Below are 16,668 nucleotides of genomic sequence, written 5' to 3'. Positions count from 1 at the left end.
GTCTACGACGAGGAGCATTGAGTGATAGAGGATCGATGCGATCGTGAAAATTGTGGATTCAATCAATGGCTTTGAGGGCCAAAATGGGATCGGCTAGCCAGTAGGTGAAGAATTAGATGGCACAGAGCAAGCTCATCAGGATGTTTGAAAGCTTAAATGGAGGTGGCCGGGACTTTGGATGATGAGCATTGATGAGGTTGAAGACTTGGAGGTATGAAGTTAAGACATGAGAGATTACGAGCAATTTGTAACTTTGATCTTTTGTTTTAGGCACCATATATCTACGTACATTCGAAGATAATATATTTAGTTAAGTGAGGGTAGACAATATAGCTAGTGACTTGATTTAAAGCATTAATTTGGCATGTTATATTGAATCATTACCTTGATCCACTTCTACATTGTTGGGTTGCAAGGGTGCAAACATAGTCCCACATCTAAAACACATGGAAAAGATCATGGATTTAAAAGGATGAAAGAAATTTCCATTGAAATGATACCTTTTGGGTAGAGCCCAAGAACAAAACCATGAGGGCTTAAGCCCAAAGTAAACAATATCATGTCATTATGGAGATATTTTGATTCCATCGGTTCTATTTCTATTCTTGCTTTCTTGTTATGAAGTTTGGTATTTGTTAGAGGGAAAGAGTGAATAATGACTTGTAATAAAAGTAATTACTTTCTTTTGCTAACATTTTAAGTGAGAACACACTAATTAAAAATATAAGTGTAACATAAAATAAAATACAAGGCAAAAGATTTATTTGGTTACAATTCTCGGGTTATTAGTCCAGGACTATGAAAATTCCAATCAAAAATCTCCTCGTCTAAATGATCCGGAGGCAAAGAAATCTCATACAATAGTCGAGCGTAGAACTAAAATAAGTAATTCAAGTGTGTTGATATTCTTCTCTGAGTTTCAATCTATTTACAGCTTTCACCTCGATTTGACCGTTGTGCTGACATGATATTTTTAGACGCTTGAAAACCTTCCGGGCGCTTATTTTCATCGATCCTAATCCAAAATATCAATAATCCGCCCACAGGTCTGGATGACTTCTTGCAATCCGGACGTATGAAACCTCTCCGGGCACCTGGACTTTGTTGACGTGGACTTCATCCTCATCCACTTCGGCAACGAGCTCGCACTAACTTGGCTTGGGTTATTGAACCGCCCGAAATAGATCCGAGTGCCTGGACTCTAGGGTGCTCAGAATGGATCGGGGCGCTTGGAATGATCAACTTTGTGTTGATCATTTTCCTCCTCCGTTCTCTATTCTGCTTTGGTCGCTTTGCGCAGTCTTCCTCTCAGCTTCTCGTCCCTCAGATGCACCGAACTCTTCCAACTCACTCCCGTGCATCCTTCTCACTCTACCTGAGTATTCTTCCACAGATCCTCATACCTTAGATGCATTGAGTCCGTCGGCTCCTTTCCCATACCATCTTTATCGCTCGCTTGCGTCTTCTGATAATTAAGGTTCGTGATCTAGATATTACGTATGATCTCTTAAATCCTTGTACACTTAGACACGCATGTCAAATACCACAAGACTTAATTTCAGACAATTGATCACACATCAAAATTCCATTGGAGTACTTACATAAACAATTGTCTTGGATTATCCAAGCTAGGTCGTTGAGTAATATGTGATTTTGGTCATCATACTGGCTGATTTTGCAATGAAACATTCATGTTCAATGTCAACCAACTCAAATCTTCCTTTAGGTTCCACAATGTCAAAATCTAGTCCTTTGAGTTATTATTCTCAATCGCGTGTTCTTTTTCTGCAAAAGAAATTATTATTCTCAATCATCTGCGAAGGTAAATCGAGAAACTGCAATTGTATTCGACCATCTGTGAGGAGGTAAATCGAGAAACTACAATTGGTCACGACGCAGGAGGGTATTGTCTGGTTTAGCCAGATCATTATCATTATCTTCTAGGAGCTCTTTAATTATCATATTCCTAGTAGCTAGCTAGGTTTCATCCTTAATTTTTCTAAGAATAAAGTTGTAAATGAGCTCTTTATCACATTCCTATTTATTAACTTTCATCTTTTCCCTAAAAATAAAGGTATAAAGGAATATACTATTCGTAAACAAGCTTAATAAAAATTTGTTTATGCTCATTTAGATACTAAAGTTAAGTAATTAAATAAATCAATTTTGAAGAATATTAAATTTAACTAATTAATAATATCCATCAATAAAGCTTCTAAATTTTTATTATAATTTTATTTTTTATATTTAAATATCTTACAAATTATTTAATTTATATTATTCAAAATATATTTAAAGTGAAAATAATAAAAGTTTATTATTGTATATAATATTAATTTTAACTGCTATAAGATAAATTAAAATAATAAAAAATAAAAAGTACGATAAAATGAAAAATTTTCTCTTATATCTATCTATCTATCTATCTATATTTATATCACTTCAGAATGAGTGTTTTATGTTTCTTCTCGTAAAGAAAAAAAAATCTCAATTATATGAAAATTGATAAGTTTGAATATAATAATTTACTGTTCATAGGCCTTCAATAAACCTTCAGAAGCAGGCATCATCCTGCAAATCCCCCTCTTAAATGCAACCACCTTGCTCTGCTCGAGTATTAATGGTCCCGAAGATTTATGAAACTCACTGAAACTTTTTTTTTTTTAAGGAAAAAAAAAAAGTGGGGGAAATTTTTTCTATTTATATATGCATTCCACTCGCCGCCACCATCACCGGTAAGCCGTCTGCAGTTTAACTATGGCTCCAATATTGATTAAGGGCTGGAGTTGCAAGTGGGCGGCGGTGGCGGTGGTGGTAGTTGTGGTGGCTGTGATGCCGCCGGCGGCGCGGTCGGACTTCGCGAGCGACCGGGAGGAGTGCGCGAGCCAGCTGATGGGGCTGGCGACGTGCATACAGTACGTGCAGGGGGAGGCGGCGGCGCCGACGCCGGACTGCTGCTCCGGCTTCAAGCAGGTGACGGCGAAGAGCCTGAAGTGCCTCTGCGTGCTCGTCAAGGACCGCAACGAGCCGCAGCTCGGCTTCCAGATCAACGTCTCCCTCGCCCTCGACCTGCCGGCGCGCTGCAGCGTCCCCGCCAACATCTCCGACTGCCCCAGTGAGTCGGAGCCTTAACTTCGTATAATTGATAACATTTTAAGGGTTTAATTATCATCATTATTTTTATTTTGAATAAATTAACGATGATTTGATGCCTTCAAGAAGCTATAGTACCAATAACACGTCCCCGGGATAAGGTGCCACGGTAGGACATCTAACATCTAGGTTGTCACTCCAGCCACATGCAGTTTGATCCCCAGCTACAGTGTATTTGTAGAAATTTTCTTGCAAATGAGGAATACAACCAAGTTTGATCCCCAGCTACAGTGTATTTATAAGAATTTTCTTCCAAATGCGGAGCACAACAAAAGGCTGCGTGTACTTCCCGATTTACCCTGGTGGCTGATGGAAAACTTCCGTAGGACCGAACCGATCATCCCAGAAATAGTCAATGGAGCTAATTAGGATTTATAATTTTTTTTTATAGTACCAATAACACAAAGTTTTAAATATAACTAAGATATATTATATTCGAAAATTTTAAAAAATTTATGATACTAAATCATCTATTAGAAATTAAAGTAAATTAATTGAGAAGAATATAAAAAAATCCTTTATATGTTAGTTATTTTAAAATAATTCCAAGGATAATTCGGTTTACGGGGTATTTGGTGATTTTTTTTTTGTTTCTAATTAATTGTTGTTATGAAATAAATCATCTGATTTGCAGGGTTACTTAACCTGCCACCTAATTCGACGGATGCACAAGTTTTCCTACAATTCGAAAAGGATCTCACAGCACGTGCAGCTACCGGTGGGTCCGGTGCCTCAGGTAATTAATTACCGACAGAAAATTAAATCATTAAAAAAATAAAGAGTTACTTTATACAAAATAGTACCATCTTTTTCTCAAATTGCAAGTTAAATTATAATAAGTTGCTAAAATTGATTGACTGACGGGAAGCCTTTTCCTGGAAAGGCAATAATAATGATGATAATGCATCAGCGAGCTCGCACTTGAGAGGCGATGCGGTCACCGGCAAGAGCTCGACCGGCGCGAGCGGCAGCAGGGAAATCAAGGGATGCTTGAAATTAGCGGCGGGCGTGAGCTTGGCCGTCTCCATCCTCCTGCATCTCATCGTGTTCCAGTAGAAGAAAAGAATTAGAGCAAGGAAAGAACATGTTCGATCAATTTGTAAGTGGGCAGAAATAAATTATTGTATCCGATGAATAAGAATAAAGTTCCCTTCCTCCTAGTGCCAAGTTTGAAATTTCAATGGTAAAGAATTAATAATAATAATAATAAATTAGGTGAAGTCTAATTAAAAATTTTCATAAATTATATTGATTCCACCTTTCGATTGAACAGCTCCCGGCAATCGATCCTCTCTTTGTGGATAGGATGGGAACGCCGGCATTCCCTGAGATTGAGAATTAGCTGAGTTAGCTAATGGTACAATAATCCAATAATACTGTCTTTTTAATTAGTTTTGTTTTCATAAATTTCATTATTGCCTTCAATTGCCATAGATAAATAGTTAAATGTTGTTATAGCTAACTTTGAATGAAATACAACTGATTTCAAGAGTATATGAGAATAATTAGTTTTAAAATACAAAAAAACAAAATACTTACAAGATGCTTACAAATGCCTGAGCATAAGAGACAAAATATGAGGCAGAAAATGCAAGATGCAATTTTTTATGGATAGAGGATTTTTCCCTAATTTGACGGTCAAACATTATTAGATCTGAGGATTACAATCTAGAGTGAGAGATTAGTTCAGCTTTGCTAAAAGCAATTTCATTCCAGTCACCACCAGGAAGTGAACTTGTTTAGCTAATGGTTTCAGACCAGTGCAGCCAGTGAGATGAATCAATGAATGACAAAGTCAAACACTAGTTTTCCTAGTGGTTGGCTAGTTTTCAGTTTCACAGGTTTTCTACAATAATGGACCAAAGTTTAGATAAAGACAGCTAGCAGGTCAAACAGAATGATCAATATAGTTTTGAAATATTATCTGAATGCACTTAGAAATTGCAACATTTATACAAACTAAGCATGCATCTTTACTTGGCTGCTTGGAAATTAATACCTTTGATTTTGTTCTTAATCCAAACTTCAAGTATCATTCCTGCTCCAACTCCAGCGGTACACATGCACCATAAATTGCAAATGCAGAAGGTAAGGACCTTCGTGGAAGAAAGTAGTAGTCAGGCACCTGTCTAATTTTCTTTGGTAAGTCGCTTCTTAGTAAATGGCATACTTGAGTCACTAGCAGCAGCATTGCTCACTTTCTTTCAATCCATATTATTCACCGAATCTTTAGATTCTTCACTTGCCATGGCAATGAGATCAAATGATCAAGTATAGTCTACAAAAAGAATAAAGCAAATAAGAAATGCATTAGAAAACAAACTTGTCCTTTCCAGTATAAACCTACAAATGACACTCAGAACAATAATAAAATGGTTGCCTTCTTTAGGAAGCAAAATAAGATATCGAAGCAACACAGAATTATATATTTATCTTCGTTCTACAATCTGCACCATGTAATGCCCCATTTTACCAAGCCAAATAAAAAGAACAATGTAACCAATAGCAATTGCATGTGGAAAATACATCATTTACACAAATGGAAGTGGTACTTCCTACAATTTTGTCTCTCATAGTAAGAGGATTAACCATTTATAACAAGCACCTACATTCTGCACTGCAGTAATGACATGTTGTTTAGGCGGTGCTATGGAGATGCATACTTTAAACTCTACCTCCTTAGCACTCACGAAGTCATTGTCATTGTCATTGTCGCTGCCACCATTATCATGTATTCATGTTTGGCCAAATCATTTGTGGTTAACTACATGAACTGCATCTCTTCTTCGAGCTCTATGCAAAGCTATGTCATCCTAGCCTTACAACAAATAGGGCTAAGATTCATGTTCATCCCACATTATAAGGCTGGCATGTCACATGAAATTCCTCCATGCCAAGTACTTTTTCAAGCCTCTAGGCTCTAACAGTTTAGTAGACTCCTAAATTTTGGGGTCTAGACCAAAAGTGTTCATCCCAAGAAGTACAAAGGTTATGAAAGTATATTTTCTCCTCTTTTAGAAATGATTGAGCTCCTTCAGGATTTATTTTTTAGTGGGGAACCATTTTGCTTCCAATGGCAATAAATGCTTACAATTTTTTATACTCAAGCCCATTCTTTGGCCACTGCAGCTGCAGCCCACCAGATCTACAGACATAGTTGGTTCTGTGTGGCTTAATTTGTCTTCTTCCATGATTAAATGACCATAGAATTTATTTTTCATACATAGAAAGAAGCAACTATGGTAAACTCAAAGGTGTTTTACATTTTAAAGTTACTTTCCTACTTTCTTTTCATGGTCTGGATGCCATGTGTCTTGTAATATAAGGAGATGATTACAAGAGTATGGTTGTAATTTCCTATCATCACATCCTTTGTGTATATTACTTAGAGATGATATTAAGTTATTTGATGAGAACACAAATGGATTAAATTTAAAGAAACTTGAAGTGCTGAAAGAAAATATTGGAAAGGATGCAAATAGAACTAAAATTGAATATATGGAATGTGATTCAATAATTAACTCCACATGTAAATGTCAAGAGATATAATGTAGGAATGATGATCTCATTAATAAGATAAATAACAAGTAGTTCAAATGAAAAAAAAAGAGAGGAGATTTTGGAGTTTATGTGATTGTCATATGCCCTCTCCCCAGACTAAACGAAATTTATAAAATTGCAGAATGACCTTTAATACTTTATGAATTAGAATGTTGGATAATTAGAAGATAACATGAAAAGAAAATAATCTAGCACTGATGAAAATGCTAAGATAGATGTTACTAAAAAAGAATAAAACTAATATTATTTGTAAGTGATCATGTGTGGAGCTTCAATTTATGGTAAATACAAGAAGATTAAAATGGAAATATCCGTTCATTTTATTTATCTCTATTTAATTTTGAGGAAGGCACATAATGTTTAGAAGAGATGGACCAAAAATCGAACCAAGATGAACCAAAAATCGAACCATCACTAAACCACTGGTCGAACCAATAGGATCAAATTGCATAATGAACCAGAAATCATCTTGGCCAAGCTTATCGACAATTGAAATCAAGGAATCAAAAAAATAACTAATAAAAATATATTTAATTGCTATAACCTATTAATTGAATATTTATAAAAAAACAAATATGTCTAATTTTAAAATCAGACCTATCATAGTCCATTTTAGCATTAATTTTAAACACCTTATATAAGTTGTAACTTCTAAATCATACATCTAGAGTATGGAAATTTTACAAGTTTTATTAATTACATAACCATTAAAGCACATCAAAACATAACTAACAAAAGTGCATGAATAACCCTACATAACAATCAAAATATCTCAAGTATTAAAATATAATGATCAAATATAACCATGAAAACCATCAAAATCATTCATAACCATATATAACTATCAAAGATATGTTGTCATGAATATACTAGTAATTAGCTACCAATTATGAAAACCTACGCCTAAGGAAATGCACTCAGGAAAACATTTAAAGTCCAACTAATTCATTTTACCTAACATATTTAGCTGTTAATTCATTTATCGACAAGCTTTCATTTCTTTAACAGCAAAAGCAAAACAAGAAAAAAGAACCCAAAACGGATTAATTCTCCAAAAACTTGGACCAAATGAAGGCAAGACTCAATATCCAAAGCAACATGAACTTGACAAATTCTAAGTCAAATTGAGATCCATTAACAAATTAAAACACAAAACAGCTTTTTTTTTCCTTTTAATTAAAAAATATAGATTACAAAGGATTATACCGGACGGATTGGAAGGGAGAACACAGTGACGGCTCACAGCAGTTGTCCTCGCCGGCTGTTCTCACGGAGAAGAAGTAATGAGGACAAGATAAGTCAAACTCCGGCCCACGATGGGTGGCGAGAAAGGAACTCGCGCTGCTATGCGCCGTGTGGACCGCGGAGATCGAGAGAACTAAGACGAGATCGCCAGCGCCAGAGTGAAGTAGTCCACCTCCGAATCCTTGGGAAGTTTGGCAAGGCCGAATGGCAGCGTGTGGCGACGGCGAGAACGAGAGAGACGGGAACGAGAGCCCGAGCGAAGCTGCATGAGATTAGGGTTGTGAGATTTTAAGGAAATGTTAATTTTGAGTGTTTTGACATTAACAAAATTTTAAAGGTGTTTTTAAAAGATTCCTTAGTTTGAAAATGTTTTTTTTATTGCTATCAAATACAGTAAAATAAAATTAAAGTAAAAAAAATACAAATGTAATTTTAAAATGCTTTTAGAATTTTTAAATTTTATTTTTTTACCACTTAATTATTAACTTCTTTACTATTTTTCTTTTTGTAATTAATTTCCCTTAATTTTAACTCGCTCGTTTTATTTTCTCTATTTATATATTACCATATATTTTGCTCTCCACTCCACCCTCCTCGTCCCCTTCTGGTTCTCGCTTGGCGTCTGCTCGTCGTCGTCCTGTAATCTCTCCACCCCTGGAATCCTTCCTACGAGCCCGCCTCCTTTTCTCTCAATCCACGCTTTCAATTCCTCCTCCTTTCTCAGCTACCGTCAAAATTCCATCTTTCGTGTCCCCTGCCGCCCGATCCCCGCCGCCTGACTGCCCACCCCTACGTGATTCGTCGATAAAATGTGAACTATGGCCGCCTGTGAACGGAACCTGCGGATTTGAGAGATTGCATGCGCTGGATTCCCCGGAGTGCTTTCAGTGAGCTGGAACCTGCAGCGTGACCCATGGCGGATGCAGGCGCGGCGGCGGCGGGGCCGTCGAAGGTGGTGAAGGTGAGGAAGGAGGTTCTGTCTGGTTTCATGAGCTGTCCTCTCTGCCGCAAGCTCCTCCGGGACGCCACCACCATCCCCGAGTGCCTTCACACGTGTGAGCTCCTTCTTCCATCCACCGCCCCCCTCCTTTTCGATCCATAGCTCTCGTTGTTCATTTTCCTCGTAGCGGGATTCGGATACCAAATTTTATCGCGTGATTGAATGTAGGGTTCCCGCTGCTTACGTAAAGTTTCTTTTTTATTAGTCATGATGCGCGCTCTAGAAAAAAAAAGTCATTCTTTTCTCTCGATTTAGTTATTTCTTTTTCTTGGTACTTATGAGATCGCAAGCCTATGCAGGGATTAAAAGATCGAAAAAGTATAGTTTTTTTACGACGTTCAAATCCTCCGTGCAAGGGTATGCGACCGCATGCGTTGCTTTCAACTACATGCTGGTTCTTCTGCCCTGCTTCTACGATCTAAGATCGTCGAACACTGACTTTTTCCTTTGTTGCCGGAGAAGGTAATAATAAAGGATAGAATCATTTTAGATTCCAGAATCGGTGCATACATTGATAGAGTAACTGGAATCAAATTTGAATTTTTGCATGACCTCCAACAGTTACCAATTTGGAACAATGTTAAACCGTGCTTCTATGTCTACGTGAAGATTTGAGATTTTCAGTCGTTAAAGTGTTTTTGTATCTTTGTGTGCCTTCTTTATCAGGGAAATGTATTGGATTTAGGTTTCGAACTTGGTCTACTGTTTGTCTAGATTTAAATAGGCATTCATTGTCCAGGATTGATTAGAAAATGATCTCTCTTGTTGCCTTTATCTTTTATAATTTATCTGATGGGAACAATCATTGTTACCTTTTTCTACAATGGGGTCTTCTGTACTTCATTGAACTCAACCATCGCATGCTTTTGTGTTTTATTTAATCAAGAATTGGTACTTGTTGGTATGACTAATTGCTTATCCCTAATATGTACTGCTTCATTTGCTTCACCCATCAACTATCTTAACAGGATAAGTAGTGGTACGTAAACAGACAGATGTTTAATGAATCTTTGCAGAGCCTCTGTACATTCTTTCTTAGATTGTCATCTGACAGATTATATTAGACTTCTTCTTTGTGTTTCTTTCTTAGATTGTCATCTGACACCTTATATTAGACTTCTGCTTTGGGTTTCTTTTTATTCATAGTTCACTGCTCCTTCATCCTTTAGTAAATCCCTTAGATCTTCATCTTAGATAAAGTGCCCATAAGGAAAATTGTAATCCGAACTCTTAGATTTGACTTAAGGTTGGTGTTCACCCTTTCTCAGCTTTCACTCTTCATACCTCTTCAGTAAAAGTGCTGCAATAACTCTTCTCTTTTAATTGAAATATTCCAGTTGATTATTTTGTTCATGAAGTATAGCATAAAACACATACTATAATATTTCCTTAAATACTTTGATATGCCTTTCTTTGACATTTCTGTGTAGTTTAAAATGATTGAGGCTATGCAAATGATTTAGATTTAGTACTACCCAATCATGTTGTATGTTTTTATATGAGACATACAGCTTCTTGATGTTTGTGCATTTGTCAGTTTGCAGGAAATGCATAACTAAAAAACTTAATGATGAGGAGACAGATCATTGCCCTGTATGTCATATTGGTTTGGGTGTTGTTCCAATGGAGAAGCTCAGGTTAATTTCTTTCCGTGGTAATATTAATTTATTTTCTATTGTCTTACTTTTCTTATTTCTGTGTAATACCATTTTAGTTCAAAATTGTGTCTCTTTATGCAGTGCAAAATTAGTTCTTTCAACAAATCTTAGAAATTCTAAGGCAAAGTAATACCATGATTGAAATTAGGATAAGAAGAGGAGTAGTTGCATCACTGCAAATGGATCTGCTAACTACAAAAGTAATTCACATGCCAATACAATAAAGAAAAGGGAACAATTCAAACTGGGAATAATTGAACTTTCCTATCAAAAACAGGATTCCCAAAAATTATCTGGTCTTTATAATTTCAGATTGACTATTTTTGATCTTTTGGTGATATTCTAAGGTTCATTTTAGTCCTTTTACTGTGTTTATTTTCTACATTTATGACCATCTCTTGATTTTAAGGAAATGGGTACATCCTTGAAGATCTTTGGAAAAATGCATGTATTATCATGACAGTGATTTATGTCTATGAAATCATCATTACAATTTTAGCATCATTGCTCATGCTATATAAAAATGGTCTAAAGTTTGCTACTTTTATAGTAATTTCTAACATAAGTTGATCGCACCCTTGTGAAACACATGGTTTTGGAGAAAGACACATAGGCCTTTTAAACAACCACAATTAGTTGAGTTCTTTGCACCCATTCATTAGGAACCACATGACACTGTCCTTTGAGGCCCTGCCTCATCACATGAAACTAAATAGTATCACCATTCACTTGAAAATCAAATGTGAAGATTAATCTTTTTGTCTTTTGGATTCACAAAAAAACTTCACTCGATCCTAAGACAATCCATTAATTAAATTATGATGGCAGTAAGGTTATTTAGTTCAATTGTATGACATAAATATTTGTGACGTGTGGACTTTAATGTAGGAGATCAAATATTAGATCAAAATTTCTTAGTATTGGAAGATGTAAAGCCATATATTTAAATTTACTGTCAACAAAACAAATTTCCCTTTATTAAATACAAAAACAAATGATCCCATTTTATCTTACACCTGGTTGTAGGTGATGTTTGAGTGGTTTTCTTTTTTAAAAAACAAATGTGCTTATATATTGTCTAGCAATATGATTCTCTACTTTAGTCTCACATGATGAGTTGTGACTAATGGAGGGGTTTATAAACTTAGATGGATGAGTTATCATACATTTGGATTTGAGCATTTTCAATTCTCTAATATGGACGAGATGTGACGATTGATGTTAGAGTTGATGTAATCATAAACATGGAGCCATATTGGAGACGGTGGAGTCACCATTGGACCTCACAGATGATATCGCGCTATGAGTTGATTTTAGTCTTGGTAGGGATTTCAAGTCTTAATATTGTGATACTCTAGTTTAGTTCTACATTGTGCTAATTAACTTAGGTGGTGAGATTGCTAGTAACTTGAGTTTAAGTATCATGGGCTAGTGTTCGAGCTTGAAAGGGGTGGGTTATCTGGAACTAACACTGCATATTTGATTTCCCAGTGATGCTCCTTGCATTCAAAAGATCATTTTGTTCAGGATACAGTTGGACTTCTGTTTTCAGTGAACATTATCCTTCATCCTACTTGTTCATATAGAGGGTTTGCATTTGCATTTGAGTTGATTTGGGTTTGGAAGGTCTAATGCCTCATAGTTAGTCCCAAGGTTGAATTTCTCCTGCCATTTACTTTGCTAGGTTTTCTTCAAGCATTTGGTCTTGTACCCTAAATGGTATGAAAGAATGAAGATATTTCCAAGGATATTCGCCTAATAATTTGAACTTAAGTAATTTGGTATCCTGTGTTTAAGCCAATATATTTAGCTTTTGCTTATTTTGTTTCATAGAAACTGCTTCCAAATTGTAAGAGGAAGTGATTTTCATGAATTAAAAAAACTCCATGTTTCATCTTTTTTTAAAAAAAATTAAAATTTAATCCATTGGGCCATTTGTTTTTTCGTTCAATGCTGTTGAACTATCTTGACCACTCTTGTCAATGATGGTATGATAGCACAATCATGATCTCAGAAATATATTTTTAGATACTGAAATGAATAAAAATATGTAATAATATACAATGATATTAAAATATGATATGCCTAGATACAAGGATACTAAGCCATGCTAGGGACAAAAAACAAAAGATAAAATTATGTAAATATAATATAAAAGAAAAATATGAGTTTATGGAATATTTTAAATGAAAATAATCTAGTGAAAATTTGATATTGAAGATAATGTATAAGATATATAGAAACATAAGTATCCAAAATATATTAGATTATAAAAACCATTTTAATAGTTTGAGATTGCCTTGAGATTAGCCGCATGTCAGATCATCATTGGACTATGTCCATACTTACATCAAAATGTCTTCCTGTGGAAAACATTTTTCATGAAATAAATGAAGCCTTAATGAGGGTATGATTCATTGGACTCCCTTGCATTTCTAGTGGGATTTCTAATGGATATCCCAGAAATCCTTCCTTGAAGTTGGAGAATCAGTAGCATAGTAACATTTCGTTCTTCTTTCCTCATAAAGGAATGTGATTCTTTTGTAATTTCTCTTTATCAAAGTAATGGCTTACAGTCTTTTGGAAAAGTGCATTTTTTAGTATCTTAGTATCACCTTAGAGTGATGTGCAGAGATCGGTTCAACAGAAAAATTGTAGGGAGTAGGAACTCTCAAGTTATCCTACACTGAAATAGGACAAGCATAATTGTTTAGGCAAAAAATAAAAAAATAATGGCATCTCTGATTTACCTTTAAAGGAGCACTTCTTCAAAATTATCAATGGGGTTCCCCATTTGTTCCGAACTCTTTTTTCTACTCCTATTGTACCGTTGGATTTCTTTATTTTGAAAATTGGGCACCCTTAGAAATTTTTTGAAAATTGGCACCCCTTTTATGATAGCATAAAATTGGGTGCACTGAAATGATTTTTGCCCTGACTGTGTAACATTATAAATCAAAATTAGTGACCTTGTTTTGACACATTTTTTCCTTGAATCTTATTTTATATAATGCGAGAAATTTTTACCCAGGAATCACATTTTTGTCTTATTATTCTATCTGTTATTACATGAGATGAGCTTGTTCAAGAATTCTTGCCTGGTCATTGGACAGGCCGGACCACAATTTACAAGATATTAGAGCAAAGATTTTTCCTTCTAAACCAAGCAAAGTTGAAGCTCCTGGGGAAACACCCACCCCAACATTACCTGTTAAAAGAAAAGAAAAATCACTTTCTTCATTGGTTGTCAGCACTTCTCACGTAGTGACACGGACAAGTTCAACAGGAAGGCAAACAAAAACAGCTACTAAAAGAGTTGTCACTGCACGAGGTCTGAGTCCATCCACTGATGCATCATCAGAAAAGGATGACAATACTGTTAATAATTATGTAGAAAAGTCAAGCTCAAATGAGAAAATGAGCAAGGCCCTAAAGAGAAAACAGGTAAAAGAAGTGATTTTTTTCAGTTTCCTAGTTAACTAACTTGTTTGTTTAGCAACAAAGATGTTGCATTTATCCTCTTGAGTTTTAATTGTACAACTATTTCTGCATGTTCTCCAGCCTCATTCAAACATTGAGCCATCCAACCACATGTTTCAGGATAATGCTGATATATGGAACCCTTTAAACTGTCTGGTGGAAGCTGCAAACAGGACAAAGGCTTTTAGCTCTGTTACTCAGAGACCTGTTGTTAAGGACGAAAAATTTAATGGCTGTGATGGTGAAGTAAATATTAAGAATGAAAGGGTTAAAGTGCATCAGCATAAGTCTAAAATTCTTGAACAGACTGATAGCATTCTATTGCAACCAGTAACACTGAAAGAAAGCAGACTGCAAAGTCTCAAGAGGAGGAGCAAGGATCTTACTGCATCATCTCAATCATCTCTTGATGCTCAAAATTCTCAATTTGCTAGAAAGATTAATCCAATATGGTTCTCCTTGGTTCCTTCGGCTGAACAGTTACAGTAGTTGTCTTGTGGAATTTATATTGATTATGTTATCTTCACAGATGCTTATTGTTCCTGATTAGCTTTATCTGGTGTGAATTGTACAGGACAATTGATCCACAATTTCCACATCTGTCTTCAAACTATCTGAGGATCAAGTAAGTTTTAATTTTACGCGTATCATGCACATTTAATGAATAAATTCTTTATTCAAATTTCAAAATGTCCCTGCCTTCGCTTACTTTTCCTACTGGCATATTGATCATTCTAAATTTAGATGCACCTCTTTCAGTTTTTTGAGTGAAAGAAAAGTGCAATGCCCTGGAAAGTAGGGGTAAGCATGGGTCAAGGTTGTGTTGGATTTGGGGGAAAATATTACTTGAAAAAGTCATGAAAACCAGAACCCTTTTTAGAAAGTCCTGTTTCTTTTTTTCATATTAAATTTGAAAATTTCCTTTTATTTAATGATCCGTATTTGTAACTTTTTTTCATTTTTAAATTAATCTAGAGCATCTCTGATCAAATGAGTAGGATTTGGGTTGAATAATAAGGTATTGTCAAGAAAGGTTACAATGGGCACGAGTGGTGCCAAAGTACAAAGAATAATCATGAACCAAAGAATGATTACAAAACCAACTGTGCAAGGATGTCAGAGTATTAGGCTTTCTACCTTTTGACATTTGTTTCTTTATTGAGTGTATCAGCAGGTTGTGATGCAGACACGAAACTGAGAGCATGATGTCATAATAGTTAAAGTATGAAAGTGGTTACAATATTTCTCACTTGAATTAGTAGAGCAAATTCAGATAGTACAAAATGATTTTTGAATGGAAAGCAATATGTTATGATAGTTGGATCCTCTATGTTTCTGTTATTGCAAAGATTGTTAGAGGAAGAAAATTGGCCATTGAAGTAACTTATGCTGTATACTTGGATAGTAGTAAACTAAAAAAATATCTCTTTACTTTGCCTTCTATTTCTTAGAATGCACGAGTCAACAAATAATTTGTATGGTTTGTACAGTGAGTGGAAGAAAAAAGTAAGCATTTTTACTATGTTATTCCTCCCGATTTAGTGGAAATAAATTCTCTTCAATTTGAATGTTATATTGCTTGTTTTCATTTCAATTGTTTTATTCATGTCCCTGTTTGATGGTATTAATATCCAGTTTATGGTTTGTTATTAGAGATGGTAGCATGCCTGTGTTGTTCATTCACAAGTACCTTGTAAAGAAGCTCAATCTCGAGAATGATGCCGTGGTGAGTTTTTTTCCCTTTCATTTCAGTACATACCTTGTAAATAAACCATTCCCCTTTTCTTTTATCCCTTTGCTTGTTTGTTAAATGCACTCCCTAAGTTCACAAAAGGATGCAGTCATTTCTCTGTCATTATGTTGTTTGAATAACACCTATCATGACTAGGTCTTGCAGTTACATCATTAACTTCCATACCGGCATCCTAAGAATGTTGTTGGCTGAGGCAATGAGTTTTTTTGATTTGATGTTCTTTTTAGATCTCAGCATTGACAACTGAAACCTGCTTTGTTGTATTAATAACACAAATTGTCGACCATGTACTTATGCAAGCAAATAAAAGTGCCTCAACTCCGAACGTATCTTGTTCGACATGTTGATTGATCTTACAACTCATGCACAATATTTTCCTACATTTTGTAGTTTAAAACATTTTTCTGCTGACTATGATAAATGATCCTTTACTTCCAAGTTAAAACCCCTTGTTTATAGGTGCAAATCACTTGCCTTGGACAACCAGTAAGCCCTACGACATCCATTAACAAGCTAGTAGAACACTGGTTAAGAGAGAGGTCTTCGCAAAAGATTCAAGCGACAATAGGAACCTCAGCCAAGGAATTTGTGATGGTGTTGGTCTACAGTTGGAGCAAGGTTTCAGACAACAAATGATAGCGATTTCATTGCATCTAAAGATACCAATAAAAGAATATTGTTTTGTATTATTTTTTTCTCTTCTCATTCTCATCCAATCTTGTCTCTAATGTATACGTGTCAACATTTGTACCATTTTCTCATATAAGAACATAATTTGCTCAAATGAGATTGCACAAATTTCTTTTCATTACAAACAA

The 16,668-nt window shown here is 35.4% G+C and overlaps 2 protein-coding genes and 1 long non-coding RNA gene across 5 annotated transcripts; 2 read left to right on the top strand and 1 right to left on the bottom strand.

Moving 5' to 3' along the window:
• Positions 1–2,722: 2,722 nt before the first annotated feature.
• LOC141833661 (non-specific lipid transfer protein GPI-anchored 13-like) lies at positions 2,723–4,313 on the top strand. The gene is made up of 3 exons (XM_074721143.1): positions 2,723–3,115; positions 3,788–3,889; positions 4,037–4,313. The coding sequence occupies exons 1-3, from the start codon at positions 2,758–2,760 to the stop codon at positions 4,207–4,209; spliced, it is 633 nt and encodes a 210-aa protein (XP_074577244.1). The 5' UTR covers positions 2,723–2,757; the 3' UTR covers positions 4,210–4,313.
• An 87-nt stretch (positions 4,314–4,400) lies between these two features.
• Positions 4,401–8,187, bottom strand: LOC141832786 (uncharacterized). Of its 2 annotated transcripts, XR_012602141.1 has the most exons (4): positions 7,921–8,187; positions 5,324–5,431; positions 5,153–5,191; positions 4,401–4,478 (listed from the first exon to the last, which is right to left on the bottom strand). It is a non-coding gene; the product is annotated as an uncharacterized LOC141832786 (long non-coding RNA). The 2 variants fall into 2 exon arrangements; XR_012602140.1 differs by having other exon boundaries at positions 5,153–5,431.
• Positions 8,188–8,568: 381 nt separating this feature from the next.
• On the top strand, positions 8,569–16,579 carry LOC141833784 (E3 ubiquitin protein ligase DRIP2-like). 2 transcript variants are annotated; one of them, XM_074721281.1, is made up of 7 exons: positions 8,569–9,014; positions 10,497–10,596; positions 13,731–14,061; positions 14,218–14,576; positions 14,672–14,722; positions 15,751–15,823; positions 16,310–16,579. In XM_074721281.1, the coding sequence occupies exons 1-7, from the start codon at positions 8,873–8,875 to the stop codon at positions 16,484–16,486; spliced, it is 1,233 nt and encodes a 410-aa protein (XP_074577382.1). In that variant the 5' UTR covers positions 8,569–8,872; the 3' UTR covers positions 16,487–16,579. The 2 variants fall into 2 exon arrangements, with proteins under 2 accessions (XP_074577382.1, XP_074577381.1); XM_074721280.1 differs by having other exon boundaries at positions 14,179–14,576.
• The last annotated feature ends 89 nt before the right edge of the window (positions 16,580–16,668 follow it).

The sequence above is a fragment of the Curcuma longa genome, chromosome 8 (assembly GCF_044706935.1).
Source record: "Curcuma longa cultivar G26 ecotype Majalengka, Jawa Barat chromosome 8, ITB_CL_G26_1.1, whole genome shotgun sequence".
In the NCBI taxonomy this organism is placed as follows: domain Eukaryota; kingdom Viridiplantae; phylum Streptophyta; class Magnoliopsida; order Zingiberales; family Zingiberaceae; genus Curcuma; species Curcuma longa.
Note: the sequence above shows the minus strand (reverse complement) of the source record. Positions and strands in the feature narration are given on the sequence as shown.

Coding starts and splice junctions, on each gene's coding strand:
- LOC141833784 (XM_074721280.1), top strand. CDS start 8,873: ATGGCGGATGCAGGCGCGGCGGCGGCGGGGCCGTCGAAGGTGGTGAAG. Junction 14,723..15,750: donor TCAAACTATCTGAGGATCAA/GTAAGTTTTAAT, acceptor GTTTGTTATTAG/AGATGGTAGCATGCCTGTGT. Junction 15,824..16,309: donor ATCTCGAGAATGATGCCGTG/GTGAGTTTTTTT, acceptor CCTTGTTTATAG/GTGCAAATCACTTGCCTTGG.
- LOC141833661 (XM_074721143.1), top strand. CDS start 2,758: ATGGCTCCAATATTGATTAAGGGCTGGAGTTGCAAGTGGGCGGCGGTG. Junction 3,116..3,787: donor CAACATCTCCGACTGCCCCA/GTGAGTCGGAGC, acceptor TCTGATTTGCAG/GGTTACTTAACCTGCCACCT. Junction 3,890..4,036: donor CGGTGGGTCCGGTGCCTCAG/GTAATTAATTAC, acceptor TTTCCTGGAAAG/GCAATAATAATGATGATAAT.